This window comes from Brachyhypopomus gauderio, chromosome 6 (assembly GCF_052324685.1).
Source record: "Brachyhypopomus gauderio isolate BG-103 chromosome 6, BGAUD_0.2, whole genome shotgun sequence".
Lineage (NCBI taxonomy): Eukaryota > Metazoa > Chordata > Actinopteri > Gymnotiformes > Hypopomidae > Brachyhypopomus > Brachyhypopomus gauderio.
Genome location: NC_135216.1, coordinates 10,125,272 through 10,147,583, shown reverse-complemented (window position 1 = coordinate 10,147,583; position 22,312 = coordinate 10,125,272). Strand labels below are relative to the sequence as shown.

At 47.7% G+C, this 22,312-nt stretch overlaps 1 protein-coding gene across 4 annotated transcripts in view; it reads left to right on the top strand.

Moving 5' to 3' along the window:
* Positions 1-13,976: 13,976 nt before the first annotated feature.
* runx1t1 (RUNX1 partner transcriptional co-repressor 1) overlaps positions 13,977-22,312 on the top strand; it is a 46,222-nt gene continuing 37,886 nt past the window's right edge. For 2 of the 4 annotated variants that reach the window (XM_077008561.1, XM_077008559.1), the window contains exon 1: positions 14,664-15,352. In XM_077008561.1, coding sequence (XP_076864676.1) covers positions 15,325-15,352 — 28 coding nt within the window. In that variant the 5' untranslated portion in view covers positions 14,664-15,324. Of the gene's footprint in view, positions 14,053-14,591; positions 15,353-22,312 lie in introns of those variants that run through there. The other 2 variants (XM_077008562.1, XM_077008560.1) reach the window with 2 other exon arrangements.

The following is a 22,312-nucleotide window of genomic DNA, read 5'->3' as shown; positions in this document are numbered from 1 at the left end:
TCATTCCACCAATGGCCAAGCTCTGGAGGTCAGAACGGCCTGGTGGGGAAAAGCGCAGGGCGGCCATCGAACCAGCTGAGCTTCAAAACATCTGCTGCGTGGGAAGGGGAGGACCACCGCGGCTGGAACGCGGCCTCGGCCAAACGGCCGGCCTACATGAAGATGCCTGACTCCTTGACCGATAAATCTGGGCAGTGGAGACGCTGCCAGACAAGTGGCCCAAACGGAGGATAGGGCAGGGGGCGGGTCTGAGGGCAAGGGGAGGGGCTAGGAGCAGGGGGCGGGGCTGGGTGGAGCAGGGTGGACTGAAGAGAAGGCTGCTCTGTTGCAGTTGGTTTTCTTCCTCTTTCAGTGCTAGCGGCCCTTTCTCCCTCCCTCTCTCTCTCTCGCTCTCTCTCTCTCGCTCGTCCTCTTCTCAGTCCCTCCTTCGTTCTTTTTTCTTCTCATTCAGCAGTGTGAGAGAAAATGTGAGAAACAGATGTGGAGCCTTCACTGCAGATGTGCACGTTTATAGGCCAAGAAAATGCTGATCTCTCTCTCTCTTTCTTTCTCAAACATACAGTACATCTGTGGTGCAAGTTCACTATTTCAATAATAGATGTAGGAAATCATAATAACACAGAGATAAGGTTTAATAAAGAGGATCAGTATCCTCTTAAAGCCACAATCTGTTTTTCATTGCCATTTTTATCTGTTTCCAGGAATCCCAAGAATGAGAGACGCCAGCCTATGATAACCTCTTATGATTCGGCAGAGTTAAAAACACACTCTTGTGACTACCACAAACAGTCTTACGGTTTTAAATGCACTCAAATATTAATGCATATCCTTTTGCTGCTATGAGACAGCCAGCGATTGCAGTAATAATCAGTCCAGAAAACTGGGTGGAGAGGGCTCAGGAGAGATAGAATACTTGAGCAAAAATGCTTGACAAAAACCCCCCAAAAGCCAAATGCACATTTGCACTTACTGAGATGTGGTAAATGCATATCGCAGCGCCACTCGAGAGGAAGTGAAAAACAGTCCGTTTAATGCAACAAAAATGGCTTTACGTGTTCTTGATTTTTCAAATATAAAGTGAATAAGAAAACAATATAGTCCTTCAATTTCTGTCCCTTTGGAGAGTTTTTTTTTTCTGAGAGGGACAGAAAGGACAGAGAGACATATAGGCAGAGAGAGTGAGACGGTGAGGGAGAAAGAGAGAGAGACAGATAGAGAGATGTTTTTGTTGCATTCATGAGCCTCTGTCCCTGTACTGCCTTCATTATTCCTTCTTGTGTTCTCTCATCCAGTGAATATTGATTGGACCATGTTTGTGATGGAGTGTGCACCTTATGATGACAGGCTGCCTGGTGCTTGGTGTTAGCGTGAGTCCTCTCTCTCTCTCTCTCTCTCTCTCTCTCTCTCTCTCTCTCTCTCTCTCTCTCTCTCCCTTCCTCTCTCTCTCTCTCTCTCTCTCTCTTTCACTCTATTCTTCTATCTCTCCTTTTCTCTATCTCTCTTTTTCAGGCCTCTCGATCTCTGTCTGTCTCTCTCTCTCTGTCTCTCACACTTTCATTCTGCCCCCCCTCCTCTTTCTCTCACTCTCTCTCTCTCTCTTTCTGTGAAAGACACACAGAGAGGGATGTTTCAGCAGGCAGCTGTCAGCTGCTGTCTCTCCAAGATGGACTTGCTACAGTACAGCCCATCTGAGTCTCCTGGCCCCATTGCGTGCTGGGTGGATCTCTCAGGACCAGTAGTACATCCCTTGATTTAGTGTGGGGAGGCTCATGGAACTTATGTTTAATAAGCAGCACACAGAGTTGGGCTTCCCCTTCAGGACTCTAGGAATAATTACCTCATTTCCATCTTAGTCTGATTAGGGATGGGAGAAGGCCTCACATGACTGGGAATAGAGAACGACAGAATGGTTCCTGTGCTGGAGCGGAGAAGCCCTTTAGGTTATTGGATATTTTATGATTTCTGTTTAAAGGGGAAATTTATGATCAGTTATGTAAATGTGATTAATCAGATTTCATTTTCCATTTTCATGCAAGTGGTGGCTGGGTATGAGAGCGAGGCCCTGTCATGCCCTGATTTCTGAGGTTGTATCCGTTCATGATGGAGCAGCCTGTTGTGAGACTGTTTGGCAAGCCTGGAACTGTTGACAGGAATCTTGCAACTCTCCGACTTTACTCAATATTTACTCAATAATTCAGTGTTTAAGTGTGTGTGTGAGGGGGAGAGTGGGGAGGAGGAAGTTTAAATGCACATACACCAGGGGGCCTGGCTGGACGATACACACCTCAACTATATTGAGAAACACCTCAAATTTCTCAGAAGCAGGCATGACTCAACGATCTTTGCCTTTGGCTAGTGTACTACTGCAGACGTGCACAGTACCATCCTTAGCAATGGATATATTTGGAAAACTTTAGACGTGCTTTGCTGTTTTCTGCTCATTTTCCCCAACACACATGCAGAAATGAAACCGACTGGTTCTCTTTCACAACAGCCAGAGTGCACAGAGGGCCACAAATGACTACACACACAAGGACGGAAAGGTGAAAGAAGAGATCGTAATTTTGTGCTGTTTTCCTCGTAGACCGCTCTCCCTGCACGATGAGTGACAGAATGTAACACTTAGGCAGTGGGTGAGCTAGGGGCTATGAGGCCAGGTGTTCCTGCAGCTCTGTAGTGCTGTGGGCTACGAGAGGGAACGCACTGCGAGCTTATCCACAGCAGAGTCCTTGCAATGGCATGGCAATGCACCATCGAAGCTGCTCCCAAATGTAGCTACAAATCCATAACAAAAAAATAAAATAAATCTGTAGCAGTCTTGTAAACAAATCCGTCATGCCGTACTCCAGCCCGATCAGTAACTGAGGCGGACGAGCTGCAGTGTTCACCAAACGGCCGGAGACACGATGGATATTGCCTCGGCCCTGGTTCCCCTGCCGTCAGGAGCTAGCGAGATGGTTCTTCTCCGTGATGTTCTGGCTCCAGGGCCCTCCGAGGATGCCCTGTCTCTTTGGGTTACCTTTGCTGGCTGCTCTTCCCCTCTCCTCTCCCTCTCAGACGCCAAGATCTTGTCTCTCCCGGTCACCCTGAATACACTGTGCTCTGTCACTCACGACCGAGCTGGGAAGCCCGCTGTAATGAGGCCTTCTGTGTGCACTGGAGGATTTGCTGAGACTGTTTGTATTAGTAATTCCACTAATGTGATACAGTGAGTACACAGACCAAATTAAGCATGTTCTAAAATTTTGTAAGGGTTGTTTTTACAACAAAATATATTGTGCCTGTAAAGATGCATTTTGTGACATTTTGCAAGAAAATATATCCATAGCACTTTTCTTCATAGATACTTTAACTTTTTCTGACAGGACAAAAAAAAAAGAACAAACATAGATCTTTCACTCACTTTCATAAAAAAAGATTCTTAGAATAGTAAGTAGATAAGTGCCTTGAATTGGCATAATTAGTCGAGTTTAAAATGCAGATTTAAATATGCTTATTAATTCCATTCTGCTCATTTCATATGACTGACTGCACTTAATTAAATCAGATTGATTAGACCTTTCCCAGACTTCCCCCACAACCACATAATTATGACAAATAGAGCTCTTGCTACAAATGGGAACCTTTGACGACTTCTCTTCCTGTCACCTTTAAAGGTACTGCTATGCTCACACCTCATGTTTCTGTAGTGAACGAGTGCCAAAGGAAATCTTTAACGCAGTGAAAAGCAAAATGGTGGTTGTCATTTAGGCGCCTTCTTCAACAGTTCTCGCTTATGCTATACTGCTTAATGTATGCTCCAAAGTGGGCTGTATGGATTTCACAGCACTCAGGGCAACAGGTGAGGACCAGACTTATAATAAATATATAATAAACTAATAAATAAATAAACAAATGAAAGCAACAGTTGAAGAGTGTAAAGAAAGAGTACTGACCAAGTGTTTTAACACAGCATTCTGCTTCTCCGTGGAGTTTTGGCAATGACAGGAGGCCAGTGGTTGCCTTCTTATAAAAAATATGCTTTTGCTGTCATTATACATATTTTTGCTTTTATTTATTTTGACTAACCACTCACATTTGCTTAAACCTATGTTTATATGAAGGTAAATAATTGTTGACACAGTTTCATCGATGTACTGATGGTATACGTGGTAGGTTTTGTGTAATGTTTATATTATTGTCATTACACATTTTGTGAACAGCAGTCATGTATGTGCAGTGATTACATTTGATTCGGTGTATATTGAACGACTCCAAAGCCAATGCTGATTTGTGCTTGAGGGTAAGAATCCAGGGGAGAGTGTGCTGAGCATAATGTGTGGGCAGGGGGCTGTTTTTGCATTTGTTTAAAGAAATGAACTGCCTTTTATTTAATTACTGGAATGTTGTGAATATTTTGACAGTGGGTCTCCTTCTTTATGCATTTTACATGCAGCTGTTTAGAGTTTTTGCATCCAGCATTTATAGTTAACAGTTAAGCTTTTTAAACAAGACTAGGTGGTATCTCCTCAACCTTCAGCTTGAGCATCTCACTTGTATTTGCACGACTGCCATACCTCACTAGGCCGCTCTGTCCCAACGTGCTGTTCTATATGGATAGACTGCTCTGTCCCAACATACTGTTCTATATGGACAGACTGCTCTGTCCCAACATGCTGCTCTATATGGACAGACTGCTCTGTCCAAACATACTGTTCTATATGGACAGACTGCTCTGTCCCAACATGCTGCTCCATATGGAAAGACTGCTCTGTCCCAACATGCTGCTCCATATGGACAGACTGCTCTGTCCCAACATGCTGCTCTATATGGACAGACTGCTCTGTCCCAACATGCTGCTCTATATGGACAGACTGCTCTGTCCCAACATGCTGCTCCATATGGACAGACTGCTCTGTCCCAACATGCTGCTCTATATGGACAGACTGCTCTGTCCCAACATGCTGCTCTATATGGACAGACTGCTCTGTCCCAACATGCTGCTCTATATTATCTGGGGCTAAAACCCTTAAGTGAGAGTTGCATCTTCCTCATTCTGCCTCGAAACCAACCTGTGATGTTTTGTGAAACCGCGGTACACATTTATGTATTCTTCTTGTAAGAAAAGCAAGGAGCCCTTTTTATAGCATGGAAGTGAATCATGTACATGTTCAGTCTGTAGTTTTCAGAAAATTGTTCACAAAATCAATAGACATGCTGTAGACTAAACAGAGAAAAATGTGATTGCCTTCATGTCACTAGCAGTGGACACTGCCGGAGTTCTTTATAAGATGCTCCATAATGCCTAGATTGTTCCTCGTATCAATATCAGTTCAAAATCCTTTAAAACACTCTGAATTACTGGTGTGTATAAACCTGCCTGGCCTAAAGTTGTGATAAAATGTACAAATAATCTGATATTGATAGGCCGTTTTAAACAATAGCTTACAAAAAGAGATGGTTGTCAGAAACTAAATAAATGTATAAAGGTGTTTATCCTGGAGTTAATTGTTGATAGGGGTGCTGTTGGTGAAGTGTTTCTAGAGCTCTGATTGGGATTTTTAGTGGAAATTATCTCACTGGGGGGGGGGGGGAGTCTTTGTCCAACTGTGTGTACTGTTCATTAACACATACACTCTCTCTCTCTCTTCTCTCTCTCTCTCTCTCTCTCTCTCTCTCTCTCTCTCTCTCTCTCTCTCTCTGTGTCTTGCTCTCTCCACCCCACTGGTCCATAAAATTTTGGTAGACAGCAGTAACAGAAGCACAATGCACTGACAAACTGTTCATCAAAAAGGGTTCATCAACACTCTTCTTCAATGAGACCCACGCTGATCACCTCCCTCTATCACACTCACTGCACGATGTCCAGATCCAGCAGGTGGAGGACAGAGACTACGGCCAGGACGCTTCCTTCTCCAGTCAGGCCTCTGTCATGGTGAATCTTGACAAACCGTTCCCCCGCACCGCGCTGGGCTGTAACGTTCAGGGTCACCCTCACTTTTGATGGCAACCTACAAAATGGCTCCAGTCAGCGAGACATGTCTGGTGACATGCGCAGAGCTCGTTTTTCACACTTTATGCCTCTCCCCCCATGTTGATTTGACAATAATTGCATGATCTCTTTGGGCAAAAATGGCTGTTCTCAAAGTGGCATGGGCACTTGGCAGTCATGTTCATTTAATTACTGAGTGCGTTATTACCGTCAAGCACATTCCACCTCTTTCTCACGTAATGGCTTCTCGTGCATTTCTGTGACATTTCCTTTCATAGGCGTCTGCATGTCTAAAAATGCCAGTGCTGGCATTTGATAGCTCGAGTCACTCTGTTCACATCGCAAACCAGCCACTGCTGCGTCGTCATGATAACTCACGCTCGCGTGGCCCGTGTCAGGCTCATCTCCTAACGTTCAGGCGTTCAGAGTTGTCAGTGTTTTCCACTTTTTAAGAACACAATCCGTTTGTGAATTGGCTGTTTTCTCTTTGAAAATGATGACCATGATAATAGTGACCATGGGTGATTGTGTATATTAAGTCAGGTGTATAAACTCCCATGGCAACCGGAAGCAAAGCTATAAGGCTTTTGTGAGCTTTTGTTTGTAATTATTGATTCTCCTGAAAGTGTTAATAGACACATCCCTATAGGTATTGATTTAACCTGTTAACCTTTCAAAGCTGATTTCATGTGAAATGCTGTTCCCCTCAATGAAAAGACTGAAGTATGTATTGTCATTTTCAATTATATATTTTACGACAGTTCAGGTGTGATATGTCATGTGCTTTGTTCAGCTAATTCTATAGAAAAATAGATTTACTCTTTTTATACCTGATTTTATAAATGAAAAATGATTTCCTTATTATTAGTGGTTTGTTTCTGTACATATTTCTGGCATTTTAATGTGGTTTCTCATATAGCTAGCTTTCCAGGCACATTTCGACATCTCTTTCATGGAGGACAATAGCCAAAGAGCACATGTTATGGTGTCGGAGAAGGTAGAGAGGGTGTGTGCTCTATTTTGGCCTCTCAGACAGTCGGCATGAACCGAAGAAGATGAAAGACTTGGTGATTATGAGACCTACTTCAGAGAGTCTGTGTTCATAAAGGTTAGTCAGTGATCCATGACATAAAGAGTATTTTTCCGTGTAGTTAAAGTCTGTCATCGGTTAATGGAAGGCAGGGACAGCAGACGGAGACGAGCAGCTCAGGAAACTGTCCCCTTCTCTCTGGGCTGAATCGGCTTCTAATGCCATCAAGAGACAAAGAAGTCTAAAATGTGTCCACCGTCAGCCAAACTGGAATGAACGGGTTTTGTTTGGGGTTTACTGTCTGTATGTTCGCCGTCTGTGTTTGTAGAAAAAGCCTCATGTGGAATTGATTTCACTGACGGGTCGATGTGAGTTTTTAGTCCCCTCCTCCTAAATGAGTGTAGGGTGCGTGTGCGGTGTGAAGCGGTGGTACCCACGTGAGGGACCCGCTCCCCTAAACCTCCCTCACTTCCTCTCACTACATAGGGCGCCTACTTACTGTCTAATACGCAACTCCGTCTTAACCGAGATGTAGCACAGAGCGCTAGCTGAAAGTGGAATGCCCTATTCAACGGCAACAAAAGTTTGAATTCTGCAGCCAAACGTTAGCCACGGTTACCATAGTTACAGCAACCACCGTCTCTATCATAGATGCAATAAGGCCCTGCCAAGGTCACTGACAGACAAACCTCTCACAAAGAACAGCCATGATTACTCACCAGTGAGTTGTGGATCCTTTCATTATTTATTTGTTGCTTTTTTTTTTTTTTTTTTTTTTTTACAGTGCAATTCATATCTGAGATAGCATGTTTTCAATTGTTTAAAATCAACATACCTATGTTTCAGTCATCTAATGAGCAGTGTTGGTTTACGTGTAAGTCCTCCTGCACCCCCTGACGCGAGGCAGGAGAGGGGTGGTGTGGAGTGGCATGACCATGACCTTTCTGTGTTGCTACTTTTAGTGGAGTGACCTAACTGTACTCATTAAAGCCCATGTAACGGATCATTCCCCACTAATTGTTTTTTTCTGACAAATTAGGTCTCAGACTCAAGGCTTCCACAAAGCCTGGAGCAGATTTCTGGCTAATGATAGTTTTTACCTTTCATTGTGTGTGTGTGTGTGTGTGTGTGTGTGTGTGTGTGTGTGTGTGTGTGTGTGTGTGTGTGTGTGTGTGTGTGTGTGTGTGTGTGCAGATGTGGTCATATGTGTTATATTCTATCACTGCTCAGGAAAGTGAAGGTGAGAGAAACTGACAGGCTAGAACCAGAGAGCACGTGTTGCTATAGTGGAATTACAGTTGTCATTTTATTCTCTCCCCTTGTAAGAATAGAATATACTGTGGATGTTTTAGCTTTGGAGTGGAGATACAATATTTTGTTGCGGTGGTACTGCTCCTGAGTGTCATTGGTATTCAAGAGAGAAAGCTGCGTATGTTTTTCTATCTTCCACTCCACCTCACCGCCCCCCCCCTTCTCTTTCTGTGCTATGCATTTATTTTCTCTTCCACTCTCCATCCCTCCCTCTCCCTCCATCCCTCCCTCCTCTCCCCTCCACCTGTTCCATGGTCCAGTGGAGGGCTGTGAATGCTATCAGGGGAGGGCGCAGCACGGTGCGGGCTGCCTGGCTCCAGTCCATCACGGGTGCAGTCAGGCTGTGCGCCCAGCCGGCCGGAGCCACGCAGCGCAGCTCCAGGGGCCCAGCTGTGGCCCCGACTGCCGCGTTACAGCATGACGGATGGCTTCATATCAGGTGTTTAAACTGAGTGGCCGCTCCATCTGCTGAAGGATTCGGGAAGTCTGGAGCTTGATGAATGGTGAGAAGCGACACTGCCAATCAGCCCGACCGTTGGCGCCTTCGTCTCTGTTTTCTCTCTCTCTCTCTCCCTCTATCTCACTCTCCTCTCTCTTCTCCTCTCCCCACACCCGTTTCTTCACAGCCAGTGCCAGTGAATCTCCTTGCATTTCTCTTCAGTAACCCCACTCCACTCCTACTGAATGGAGGTGGTGGTGGTGGTGGTGGGGGTGGGGGTGGTGGATGTGGGGGTGGTGGTGGTGGTGGTGGGTGTGGGGGTGGTGGATGTGGGGGTGGTGGTGGTGGTGGATGTGGGGGTGGTGGTGGTGGTGGATGTGGGGGTGGGGGTAGTGGTGGTGGTGGTGGTGGTGGTGGGGGTGGTGGATGTGGGGGTGGTGGTGGTGGGGGTGGTGGATATGGTGGTGGTGGTGGTGGATATGGGGGTGGTGGTGGTGGTGGATATGGTGGTGGTGGATGTGGGGGTGGTGGTGGTGGTGGTGGTGGGGGTGGTGGATGTGGGGGTGGTGGTGGTGGTGGTGGTGGGGGTGGTGGATGTGGGGGTGGTGGTGGTGGGGGTGGTGGTGGTGGGGGTGGTGGATGTGGGGGTGGTGGTGGTGGATGTGGTGGTGGTGGATGTGGTGGTGGTGGTGGATGTGGTGGTGGGGGTGGTGGATGTGGTGGTGGATATGGGGGTGGTGGATGTGGTGGTGGTGGTGGTGGTGGATATGGTGGTGGTGGATGTGGGGGTGGTGGATGTGGGGGTGGTGGGGGTGGTGGATGTGGTGGTGGATATGGGGGTGGTGGATGTGGTGGTGGGGGTGGTGGTGGTGGTGGTGGGGGTGGTGGTGGTGGATGTGGTGGTGGATGTGGTGGTGGTGGGGGTGGTGGTGGTGCATGTGGGGGTGGTGGTGGTGGATGTGGTGGGGGTGGTGGATGTGGTGGGGGTGGTGGTGGTGGTGGATGTGGTGGTGGTGGTGGTGGATGTGGTGGATGTGGGGGGTGGTGGATGTGGTGGTGGTGGATGTGGGGGTGGTGGTGGGGGTGGTGGATGTGGTGGTGGTGGGTGTGGGGGTGGTGGTGGTGGTGGATGTGGTGGTGGTGGTGGTGGTGGTGGTGGGGGTGGTGGATGTGGTGGTGGGGGTGGTGGATGTGGTGGTGGATATGGGGGTGGTGGATGTGGTGGTGGTGGTGGTGGTGGATATGGTGGTGGTGGATGTGGGGGTGGTGGATGTGGGGGTGGTGGTGGTGGTGGTGGTGGTGGGGGTGGTGGATATGGGGGTGGTGGATGTGGTGGTGGGGGTGGTGGTGGTGGTGGTGGGGGTGGTGGTGGTGGATGTGGTGGTGGATGTGGTGGTGGTGGGGGTGGTGGTGGTGCATGTGGGGGTGGTGGTGGTGGATGTGGTGGGGTGGTGGATGTGGTGGGGGTGGATGTGGTGGTGGTGGATGTGGGGGTGGTGGTGGGGGTGGTGGATGTGGTGGTGGTGGGGGTGGTGGTGGATGTGGTGGATGTGGTGGATGTGGGGGTGGTGGATGTGGTGGTGGTGGATGTGGGGGTGGTGGTGGGGGTGGTGGATGTGGTGGTGGTGGGGGTGGTGGTGGTGGATGTGGTGGTGGTGGTGGTGGATGTGGTGGGGGTGGTGGTGGTGGATGTGGGGGTGGTGGTGGTGGGGGTGGTGGGGGTGGGGGTGGTGGATGTGGGGGTGGTGGTGGTGGATGTGGTGGATGTGGTGGATGTGGGGGTGGTGGATGTGGTGGTGGTGGATGTGGGGGTGGTGGTGGGGGTGGTGGATGTGGTGGTGGTGGATGTGGGGGTGGTGGTGGGGGTGGTGGATGTGGGGGTGGTGGATGTGGTGGTGGTGGATGTGGGGGTGGTGGTGGGGGTGGTGGATGTGGGGGTGGTGGATGTGGTGGTGGTGGATGTGGTGGTGGTGGGGGTGGTGGATGTGGTGGTGGTGGGGGTGGGGGTGGTGGTGGTGGATGTGGGGGTGGTGGTGGTGGGGGTGGTGGTGGTGGATGTGGGGGTGGTGGTGGTGGGGGTGGTGGATGTGGTGGATGTGGGGGTGGTGGATGTGGTGGTGGTGGTGGTGGGGGTGGTGGATGTGGTGGTGGGGGTGGTGGATGTGGTGGTGGGGGTGGTGGATGTGGTGGTGGTGGTGGTGGTGGTGGTGGTGGGGGTGGTGGATGTGGTGGTGGTGGGGGTGGTGGATGTGGGGGTGGTGGGGGTGGTGGTGGATGTGGGGGTGGTGGTGGTGGATGTGGTGGTGGTGGTGGTGGTGGTGGATGTGGTGGTGGGGGTGGTGGATGTGGTGGTGGTGGGGGTGGTGGATGTGGTGGTGGATGTGGGGGTGGTGGTGGATGTGGTGGTGGATGTGGTGGTGGTGGTGGTGGGGGTGGTGGATGTGGGGGTGGTGGTGGTGGTGGTGGTGGATGTGGTGGATGTGGGGGTGGTGGTGGTGGATGTGGGGGTGGTGGTGGATGTGGTGGTGGATGTGGGGGTGGTGGTGGATGTGGTGGTGGATGTGGTGGTGGATGTGGGGGTGGTGGTGGATGTGGTGGTGGATGTGGTGGTGGTGGATGTGGTGGTGGTGGTGGTGGATGTGGTGGTGGTGGTGGTGGTGGTGGTGGATGTGGTGGTGGATGTGGTGGTGGATGTGGTGGTGGGGGTGGTGGTGGTGGAGGTGGTGGTGGATGTGGTGGTGGTGGTGGTGGTGGTGGTGGTGGATGTGGGGGATGTGGTGGTGGTGGTGGATGTGGTGGTGGATGTGGCGGTGGATGTGGTGGTGGATGTGGTGGTGGTGGTGGTGGTGGTGGATGTGGTGGTGGTGGTGGTGGATGTGGTGGTGGTGGATGTGGTGGTGGTGGTGGTGGTGGATGTGGTGGTGGATGTGGGGGTGGATGTGGTGGTGGATGTGGGGGTGGGAACACTATAAAAGTCAGATGTGGTTCTGTACATGATCTTCCTGCTGAACTCTCCTCTCCCCGATGGCTACTGTATATAACAACCATCACAGAGCAGGAACACGACTTGGCACTGTTTAGTACACCGCATACTGAATGGAGTGTTTTTATCAAGAGGGAATAACTGATGTTATTATTGCATTGCAGGTTATCAACAGTTATCTGTTTTTTTGTTTTTGCTTTGTTTACTATTTTAAGTTCTGGTTATAATAATAACTGTATGTTTAAGCCACCAAACACAGGTTAATCTTACATGCAAATTAGTAATATTCCTATAATAAATAAATTATTTAAACTGTTTTGACAGATCTCTAATATTTACAAATCATCAAGGATGAAAGCAAATATTTATTTTTCAACATAAAGCTCTCTGACTGGTTTAAAGCATATTTGTGTAACCTGCGTTTGTGTGACAGTGTAACTGTGTTTGTGTTTGTGTGTGTGTGTGTGTGTGTGTGTGTGTGTGTGTGTGTATTATAATTTATCTGGCTTCTTAATTTGTGTGCACACAGGCTTCTTCCTTTAATAAACAGAAAAGTCATTGGATTAAGTGCCTATCCAGTTGCCACATATCTTGGCAATTTAATTCACTGTCTCTGATCTTCGTGTTTATATTTCACTGAGCATGATTCACAAAGGTTGCTTGGTGGTGGTGGTGTATGTGTGCGTGCGTGTGTGCGTGTGTGCGCGTGTGTGCGCGTGTGTGCATGCGTGCATGCGTGCGTGCGTGCGTGCGTGTGCTCGCACCAGACTGACAAGCAAGACAGCATTACACTCCATGTGTCTTGTCTGTCAGTTTTTATCGCCATTGAGACTAGGTGTGGGAGGAAGAGGTGAGATGCTTTTCACATGTGCACACTTCAAACAGGCTGTAGTGAGCCTAGGGCCCAGAAGACCCTGCAGTACCCCTCAGTTGCCCCCAGACCCTGAACTGCCCCGCTGCCACAGTAAATCTACCACTCTAAGCTCCTCCACCTCACATCAGTTCCAGCAGCCCAATACTATTTCTGTTTTTATTTATTACCCCTCTGAAACAAGAGGTCCATGTGCTTACGGGTGCTTGGGCTATAAATCACATGATTTGCTGACCCATGTCAGCTCATCATATATGCAAAAATGTGTGAAGATTGATAGTGTAATATGAGACCTATAGACAGGGACTGGATTGAGATGAAAGCCCATCTTTGGAGTGGGTTCACTAATTACATTATCACAGAGCTAGAAACAGCTGTCTGTGTCCTGCTGCTTAGCTTCTCCCCTTCAGCTGGTGTAGCCATACGGTATTTGTATCGGTATTAATATCCAGAATGACCCACAGCTTTTCTCTTTTAAAAATATGTGTGAATGTGTTGTGTGGGGGTTGTCAATGTGGTTGTAACAATAAGAGGATAATGCCTTGGGCAGTGTGGGTCTTAGCTCTCTGCTATTGTGCTTCCTTAAATGGATGACTCTTTTAACTTAGATTAGGATTCGTTTTGCCAACACACCGATTTGACTTGTGTCATTCTGTTGTTGTTCCAAGATAGTGGCAGCGATTGTGTGTGTGTGTGTGTGTGTGTGTGTGTGTGTGTGTGTGTGTGTGTGTGTGTGTGTGTGTGTGTGTGTGTGTGTGTGTGTGTCACAGTTGGCCCTCCAGTAGGTGGGGAAACTCAGGAAGTCTGCATGGCTGTATGTGTGTGTGTGTGTTTGTGTGTGTGCGTGCGTGTGTGTGTGTGTGTGTGTGTGTGTGTGTGTGTGTGTGTGTGTTTGTGTGTGTGTGTGTGTGTGTGTGTGTGTTTGTCCCCACACGGAGGCGAGGTATCCTGTGTGTGCATGGCCCATCGCCCTGGGCGTCCCACTTCCAGGAACCTCAGCGGCGAAAACAGCCGTGTGTTTCCTGGTCTCTGGCGCTGTTATCAGAACGCGCGGCTGCCTCTCAGACCCCTGCCTCTTCCCCTGCAGGTTTCCTAAACCACCGTCCCCGTGCCTCCGGTGTCAAGATGTTGCTGTTTGATTGTCATGAGGAGCTTTTCTCTAACACACACTGGGCACAAAAGGGAGTGGAGTGAGTGTTTGTGATAACGCGGCACAGGGTGTGTTTGCACGACTTTGACTGCTCTGACCCCAGCTCCTCTCTCTCTCTCTCACGCGCTTTTCATTCTTTCTCTCTCTCCTGCTCCCTCTCTTTCTCTCTATCCTGCTCTCTCTCCTTGTTTTTCCAGTCTGCAGTTCTCCGAGGTGAGGAGGCTCACCAAGGTGTCTTTGTCTGAAAGGAACAAAGAATATGAGTGGCACATCAAAAAGGCAATGCCAGGGTTGCAGGTATGGCCTCTCTGCTACTCTCCCAGGACACAATACAGCACGTTACACGCAGTTTGAAGGAGATACAAGGAGACCGGACTAGAAAAAAAAAGACTGCGGGACACTGACCTATTTTATATCAAAAATGTCTCACAAAATGCATCTCAGAAGTACACATCAAGATATAGTATTGTATTGTACTCTGCCTATAGTAGGTGTAAATCACTTAACATTTCAATGGAAGGGAAAAAGATGGAAGTGTATGGATACCATATTTGGAAATGAAATCAACATAAAAGAAGTAGAATAAGAGCAAACACCAAGAGAAGACAGAAAGTGCCATGGAAATAAGAAAATAGTGTGTTCTAATTTGGAATATACAATTTATGGGTTAAGTTAGGGTTAAGAGAGAGATTGAGAGTGAGTCTGCGATGCATTAACTTCAAGCGTCTGTGTGAAAGAGGCTGTTATCATCAGGCTGTAAACGAAGCTTCTGCTTTTCCTGGCGAGGCAGGCCGAGATGAGATCCAGATGGTAGGGGAAAGTGCCTTGAGTTATTGCAGGCTAGTGTACGTGTGTGTGTGTGTGTGTGTGTGTGTGTGTGTGTGTGTGTGTGTGTGTGTGTGTGTGTGTGTGTGTGTGTGTGTGTGTGTGGGTGTGTGTGTGTAAGAGAGAGAGAGAGAGAGAGGATAGAATAAGAGTATTCACTGACAAACGACCACAGACAGACGTTCATCACCCTCAACAAGCCCTCGACTAAGCTCGTGATAGTAAGAAACCTCGTTCTCCACCAAAAAACGTGATTCTACTCACTGTTAGTATTCACTGTATTGGCTCTGCCAAGATAGAGATGCCTGTTATCTCAGTCACCTCCCACTGAAATGGTCCCACCTCCTCTGCACCTGGGTTTCCCGAAGCTCGCCGACTAGAGGCAAAATACCAGCGATCCTCAAACCAACCGCGACGGACAGACTCCTACGTGAGATCCACAATTTCACTGCTGTTTTTGACGAGCTTTAAATTTGCCCGCCGTTACATCCAGGACGAATATTCGGTACCTACCCGCGTGCACTCGCAAGGACAATAAAGAGGGTGAAACTGAACGACTGGCGCACGAGCGGTACAGCATCCTCGTCAGTGTCCGCGCTCGTGCCGCCCTCGCGCACCGGAGTTTGACGGACAGGTCCGTCGTGTTGGAGATGCACCGAGAGCACTGAGAAACATCTCTGAATCTAACGTTTCGACCGGAGTCGAAGACCGGGAATTAATTTTGCCCTCGTAACACCGTAACGCATGGTGGGAATTTCTGCTTCTTTTCAGTGTAAGTAGTACTGATTGCAATTTGGGTTTATATCCGACTGCTTTAGGGAGTTTCGTACCTTAACGTTATTCATTTGAGTTGCTTCACTTGTGTCCGGCTGTCTAAACTGCGAGTAATGTGAATAAATCATGGAAGCGCATTACCTAATTTACTGGATGGGCTGGTAGCCTGATCTCCTAACGAAGGATGCCTCGTATTCTTAACCCAGATCACGCTGTATCGCTCTGTGGTGTGTTCTCCGCTTTTTTATACTTAAATCTTTCATTTTTTCATCAATTTTCATTGATTGTTAGGAAACGTCATACGGTTCCGAAGTGCACAATGTTGCTCACATGTGTGCGCAATAGTAAATTAAGTCGCTACACTTCTGAAATGTATTCATCCTCAATTATGTTTTGATATATTTTTTTAGAAAGCACGACAGTTACAGAAAACGGCACTTAAAAGTCAACTCTGTTGCTTGTCTTACCCCAAATTGTACAATATTTCTTGGGTTATATTGACTTTTATTATATTAATCTACAAAACGTTGTTTGAATTGATTTTTTATGTGTTCCACTAATATTAAATACCCAAATGAACTTAAATGCACGATGCATGCAAAGTGTCATATTTTGCCTGGTGTTAACACCAGTCCAATAGCCTAAATATGGCCAATGCTACATTTAGATATATTTTTTTTACTGTGACATCCAATCCTAATCTGTACCTTTTAAGTAAACCATCTAAATGTCAGTGTGTTAACTAACGCGAAATCATTCTTTGAGTTTGTATAATCTAACGCAGGTGTGACTGTAGCCTTTTAAAATGTAAGACAGGCCCCCTTAAAGTGCATTCTGCTCGTCTCGGGAGGAGTATATTAACTCCACATACAATTATCCTCTTTCAATTGCATTTGGAGTTCATAACAATACAAGTCAAGTGCCTTTTAAATTGACAATACATGTCAGCTGTTGCCCGTGAATGCAAGAAACATCAACTCATGCGTTCCAAATGGCCCGATGGCGGAGAAAAGAGACACTAATAAGCATGCGAAATATTGCTGGTTAGTGTGCTGGCTCCTTATGTGCCATGCACGATCTGTCACGTCTGGTTTGAGCCCTTCCAGTGGAGGTAAACATTATCTGGAAGGCTCGCAGCAGTCGCGCGCGCTTAATACAGCCAGACCCGCGCGCGCTGCCCTTGGTCTCTCCGGAGTTGGGAGCTCTTCAAAGGTTTACGTCTGGGAGTTCGCCTTTGAAAAAGCTCATACCCGTCACATTTGTCAAAAGCATTTTCCCAGTCCGTCGTAATGTTTATTTATTTTTTTATTTTTTTATTTATTTATTTGTTTGTTTGTTTGTTCCCGCTGCTACTTCGTCAGCGCCAACTCCTCACGTGACTCCAAAGGGACGATGAAGGGGAGATGGAGATGGTGGCGATTTAAGGGTGACATGGTTTGGCCGCTTGAAATTAAAGGGTCGATTTTTTTTTACTTTTCGTGGGAACTCGGTCTCTGTGGCAATCAGCGTATCTTTTAATCCGACACAAAATATGTCCCAGGCACTGGCTGCGTTCTGCTTAGGGCTCCTCTTTATATTCGTTCTCACGCTTTGGATCAAGGAAGAATGTCCATGGAAAATCCATGCGAGTCTTAAATGGAAATTGTAAATGTTGTCTTGTAAATGGCACTTAAAGCGACCTTTGTACGTCTTTCAAATCAGAAAACCAGTCCTGTTTATCTAATTTTCTTGGTATCAGCAAATTTACTGAATCCACATTGATAAGTGTGGTATAAAGAACCTACTTCAGAAAACATAATTTGTTATTGAGTGTTACTGGTATGTCTGCAGATGCATTGTGTATATTGAACCATACAGAGCTTATAGTACTAGACATGGCAATGCAATAAGTCAATCACTTCTGGCAGTCGGTCCACACTGAACAGACACTTGCCTCACTGCAGTCTGTTTTCCACCTTTCACTGTGCAACTCCCTTTGTGAGCGGAGGTGAAGATCAGCTTTAATTAGTCAAACATAAGGCAGTGTGGCTGATGGTGAGTATTCAGTAAATGGCACGTGTACTGTGCGTGTGTGTGTGTGTGTGTGTGTGTGTGTGTGTGTGTGTGTGTGTCTGCGTATGTGTATTTTCTCTTTGTGGCCATGAGGCTGTTTAAACAGCACCAGGCCAGGCTGGACTGGGACAGCATCGTTGTCTGGCTGCGGCCATCTGTACAGCCACTAGCCTGCCTGCCCCACACCTGTTACCCTTTCCTCCACGTCCCCTAGATCCATGTGTGTGTAGCGCCCAAATGTCCACCCAGCCATGCCTTCTGCCCACACCTAATGCTGCGCTGGCTGTGCTAAAGTGTTAGCAGAACTACCCGTTTCACCACTGCACAGCCCTGTCTAGTAAAGTTGCTCCATATTTCCATATTTAACTATTATTGATACAGCAATAAGATGGGTGCATTTCATGAACGTAACTTTTGGTGTCATGTAGAAACCATGCTGATAATCCACAGCGATACTCTCTTTTTTTTGTACCGCATTAATGGAAGAGAAAATAATGATTATACCAGTGTGAAAGATGCCTTTCATTCACTTTACATGCATTCAAGGTAACATTTACTCTTGAGTAATTACAGTGCATTTATAAACGACGAAGTGCAGACGTTGTGGCCAAGAGCCAAGTATCTTATCAGTGCAGTATGGGACCCGCTTCGTTAGTGATGTCACGTAATCGTTAACCCCTAATATAAACCAGCCGATTTTCCCATCACAGTCTTGCATCAGCACTATCAAGCTGATTCCGCCTGCCTGTTTTTCTTTGTGCTGTCTGACTGGGAAAATAGGCATATGTACTGCTCGTTGCTAAGTTTATGTTTACGGCATAAGTGTGGCATTGAGAAACGCTTTGCAGGGCCCACGACTACGAAAGCGGTCTGTAGGTTCAGACTACGAATATCCAGATTAAGCTGCTGTTTCGGTGGAAAGGGGGAAAAAACCAAAAAAAAAAAAAAAAACGTCTGCACTATTGTTTTAAATAATAACCACGTTCGCCCTGCATATTCTTAGAGACTGCAGGCCAGAAGCAGTATGCAGGACCAGAAGCCCACACCACTATTTTCACCTTTCTCCCGCCTCTTCTCCTTTTGAGCTTTGTCATGTATGAAGCTCTTTATATTCATTGAGCGCAGCTCTCGGACTTGCTGACAGACTCGACCCACGGCTGGGAGCGAAACCTGGGAGAGGTTTTTGTGAGCGGGGATAAAGCCCTTCTTTTTGTGAGGGCTTCGACATTGGGTACTGCGGAGAACAGACGATGAATTATTGATGTGGACACCATCTCCTTGGACCTATGTTTCAGATCGATAGTAGCCATTGATGGGTTACGAATTTATCACTAAGAGGAATTTTGCGTACTGGTTATAGAATTCTATCATGGGTGATGTAGCAACTGACATGAATTGACAGTGTGACTGAAGTCTGAGGTAATATAACACATTACAATAAATTGTACAATATAATGCATTATTTTGTGTAGAAAGCTGTGTGAATCGATGAATATGTTGAGAAATAATAGCTGTATATTTCCAGAGCAAATACTCTTCCTGGTTGTAGATTTGAGAATTGCGTGCCTCTATGGACCAGGGGGCTGTAGGCTGTCAGACAGTGAGGAGCGGTGTGGTCCAGGGTTAACCAAACAGCCCACTGCTCCAGCTGACAGGTGGCTGGGCTGCCTGCTCTTGCTCTCTCTCTCTCTCTCTCTCTCTCTCTCTCTCTCTCTCTCTCTCTCTATCTTCCTCTCCTGTTAATCCAATGCTCATTTACCAATTAATGTCTCTTTCTCCCCATCTTTCTTAACCCAACATGTGCACATGCATGTTCACGCGCAAACACACACACACACATACACACGCACACATGCACACACGCACACACACACACACACATACACACACACACTCAAGCACACATTTTCACACACATCCATACATAATATATGCAATCTCTCTCACACAGTCACACACATACAAAAACCACCTCCCTGCCTTCCCCTCCATTCCCACTCTGCTCTCTCTCTCCCTGTCTCTCCTCCCCCCCCCTCTCTCTCTCTCTCTCTCTCTCTCTCCCCCCCCCTCTCTCTCTCCCTCTCTCTCTCTCTCTCTCTCTCTCTCTCTCTCTCTCTCTCTCTCTCTCTGTTTATTTTCCTGCCTCCATCTGGACCAGGCTGATATTGTAATCGCCCTAATGCACATTGCCTTCCCCTCAGACACACACACAATGTGCCATCCTGACAAGCCCCCTTTTTTTTATTCCAGATAAGCTGGGGATGTGTGTTTAATGAATACAAAGCCATGGTGTGTCGCCGTGCACTCTGCCAGAAGCTAATCTTATTGAATAGGTGCTTTTCAGTGATGCAGAACGCGATAACAGTGCAGGAGTGAAGATGTAACCTGCTATCTCGCACCTCCTCTATTTTCCTGTCACAGGATTTACATTTAAAGATTAGCTGTAAAAGGGTAAAAGATGCAGGGTGGCGAAGGTGCTCGGGTGGCAGGGCACACGCGGGCGCTTGTGCGCGGCCGTGCGGCCGTGCAAATGTGTCGGCGGCGGGGGAGGGGCCGCATTTGGGGATGAGGATGGTGGAGCGGGTGAGAAAGCGAAGGCTCAGGCTGCGTCTGGACCGCGCTTCTGGACCGCGTGGCAGCCCCGTGGCGGTTCCAGCTCTCTCCAGGTCCGCCTCCTCACTCCCTGGGAACAGAGATTAGCACATTGTTATCTGTGATTGGGGTTTTGTCTATGCATCCAGGGCTGCTTGGAGTCAGAGACAAGGTGAGAATGGCAGATGACGGGAATTATGCTTTGGCATATCTTCGTAAAGATTGATGGACGGAGAATGCAGCTTGTTTAATGGCTTGATCAGGGGGTTTTCTTTTACTTGTCTTTATGAGGTGATGATTCCTGTGGGATGGACTAAACCTCTTGCTGGATGTCCATAAAATTCCATGACAAAAAAAGCGATTCTTCTTTTTATTCGTGTGCATTGGGCAGTTAGGACTGTATCCAAACAGCAAAGGAGGCAACAGAAATAGCACCTCTCACTTATCCGTGGTTACGGGCTGCTAGGTGCATTAATTGCCCTTAGAGCCGTACTAGCGTGTAATTACACTTTACAGTACATAGACGTAATGAATATTTTTCAGTAAGTCCACGTCAGTCTGTTTCGCACAGAGCTACAAAGGCAGATCTCCTCCACAGCTCCTAATCTCTGATTTATGGGCTGTTCTTACATGTTAAATTTGATGTATGGATTTTGATATGTATTTTATGAAAAGGGTGGCCTCTGTGGTCCAGTAAAGAGGAGTGTAATTAAGATTTGTTTAGAGGCCCGAGGCTCGACTCCTTCAGGAACCGAGGATCGATAAGCAGAGACAGTAGGCCCCCGTGATTTCACTTCACATATTGACATATTCAGTCAATTACAGCTCCTGAGAAAAGCGGAGGGAGAAAGAGAGGAAGGAGAGGGAGAGAGAGATGAAGATGAATGGATAGAATTGTTCTCATCACTTTCTGGCTTCAGATAAAAGGCAAACAGCCTGGTGCCCAGTTGTGATACACAATGATTTTCAAAGCACATTGAGGTTTATGTTCTGTATGCATTATACCATGTATTAACCGCCCCACTGAGAGATCTTACTCTGCTACAGAATTAAACCTGCTATTGAATAGCATCCCAATAAATTGCATAGCGGCTATCTCCAACGGCACGCTACCCTCGTCAGTAGACTGGGGGATCTCTTCTTCCTGCAGTTTGGTGTGTAGTGTCACAGACACTGTGCTGGGACAAAGGCACTGTGGAGGCTCGCCGAAAGATTGTGTTGTTGCCAAACGATCAGCAGGTGCCTCCGAGATGAATGCCCAGTGTCAATTATTTTTCAACAGAGCCCGATCCCTACAGCAGGGCTGAGGTGGGAGACGCGGGGAGGAGGTGCGGGGAGAGGCAGGAGAGGGAGGCGCAGGGGCGTGGGTTTGGTTAGGGTGGGTGGCGATGAATCTCTCCTTTTCACCGTGGGTTCATTTTGTTAAACGGTAGTTGCGGCTTGATGTTGAATGGAGCGGGGGGACCCCTGGCGCATTAAAAGTGTATGAAATGAATGGGGAATTGTGGGGAATTACTTGGCATTATCTCCCCCGTGTTGTCACCAGCGCTCCGTGAATGACTGAAGAGATCGCTTTAACACAGCAGCCGTGGAGAAGAGCAGCCGGTGGTGACGTGGTAACCTGGGAAATTCCATCTCGGAGTCTTGCTTTGTTGCTCGAGGAGCGTCGTGCCGGTGGACGCAAACCAGCAGCGGCGTGTCCGAGGTGTTTGGTTAATAAGTCGTGTTGGTAAATGAAGGGAGATCTTGAGAGCTTGCCCCTGGACACCTGCCTGGGAGCTTCATAGAAAGCACAACTCGATTCCTGTTTACGGTTCTACTTGTGCCTTTTTTAAACCTTGCTGGGAAGGAATTCCACCACTTGAAATCCTTCCCGAGCGGTCGAAGCTTCCGGTAAGAACGGCATATGAGCCCCAGCCAATGGGAGCAGAGATTTGGCCTGTTGTCAGGCCTCGAGCCTGCGGCTTTTTCGGTTCCTCCAAAGCAGTGGGCAAAAGTTCTCTTCAGCCTCCACCACTTATCTTGCTTCCACTGCCGGCTACCGGGGAAAGACGCTGTAGAGCTCCCCTCAGAATGATTTGGGAAGTTGTGAAGTTCAGTGTAAAGGACACAGTACTAGGAGAGGCTGACTGGTGGATTTCAAGTAGAGCAGAGGATCATTAGGGCTCCGAGAGGACTGTGTGAGGAACTGTGATCCATGCTGTATCGATCCACATGGGATTAGTGTATCAGTTACCTTATATGTGCATGGCCTTGCCACTAAAGGCCTGAGGTTCTGGATATGGCCTGACCCACTCCAGATACAGAACCAGCC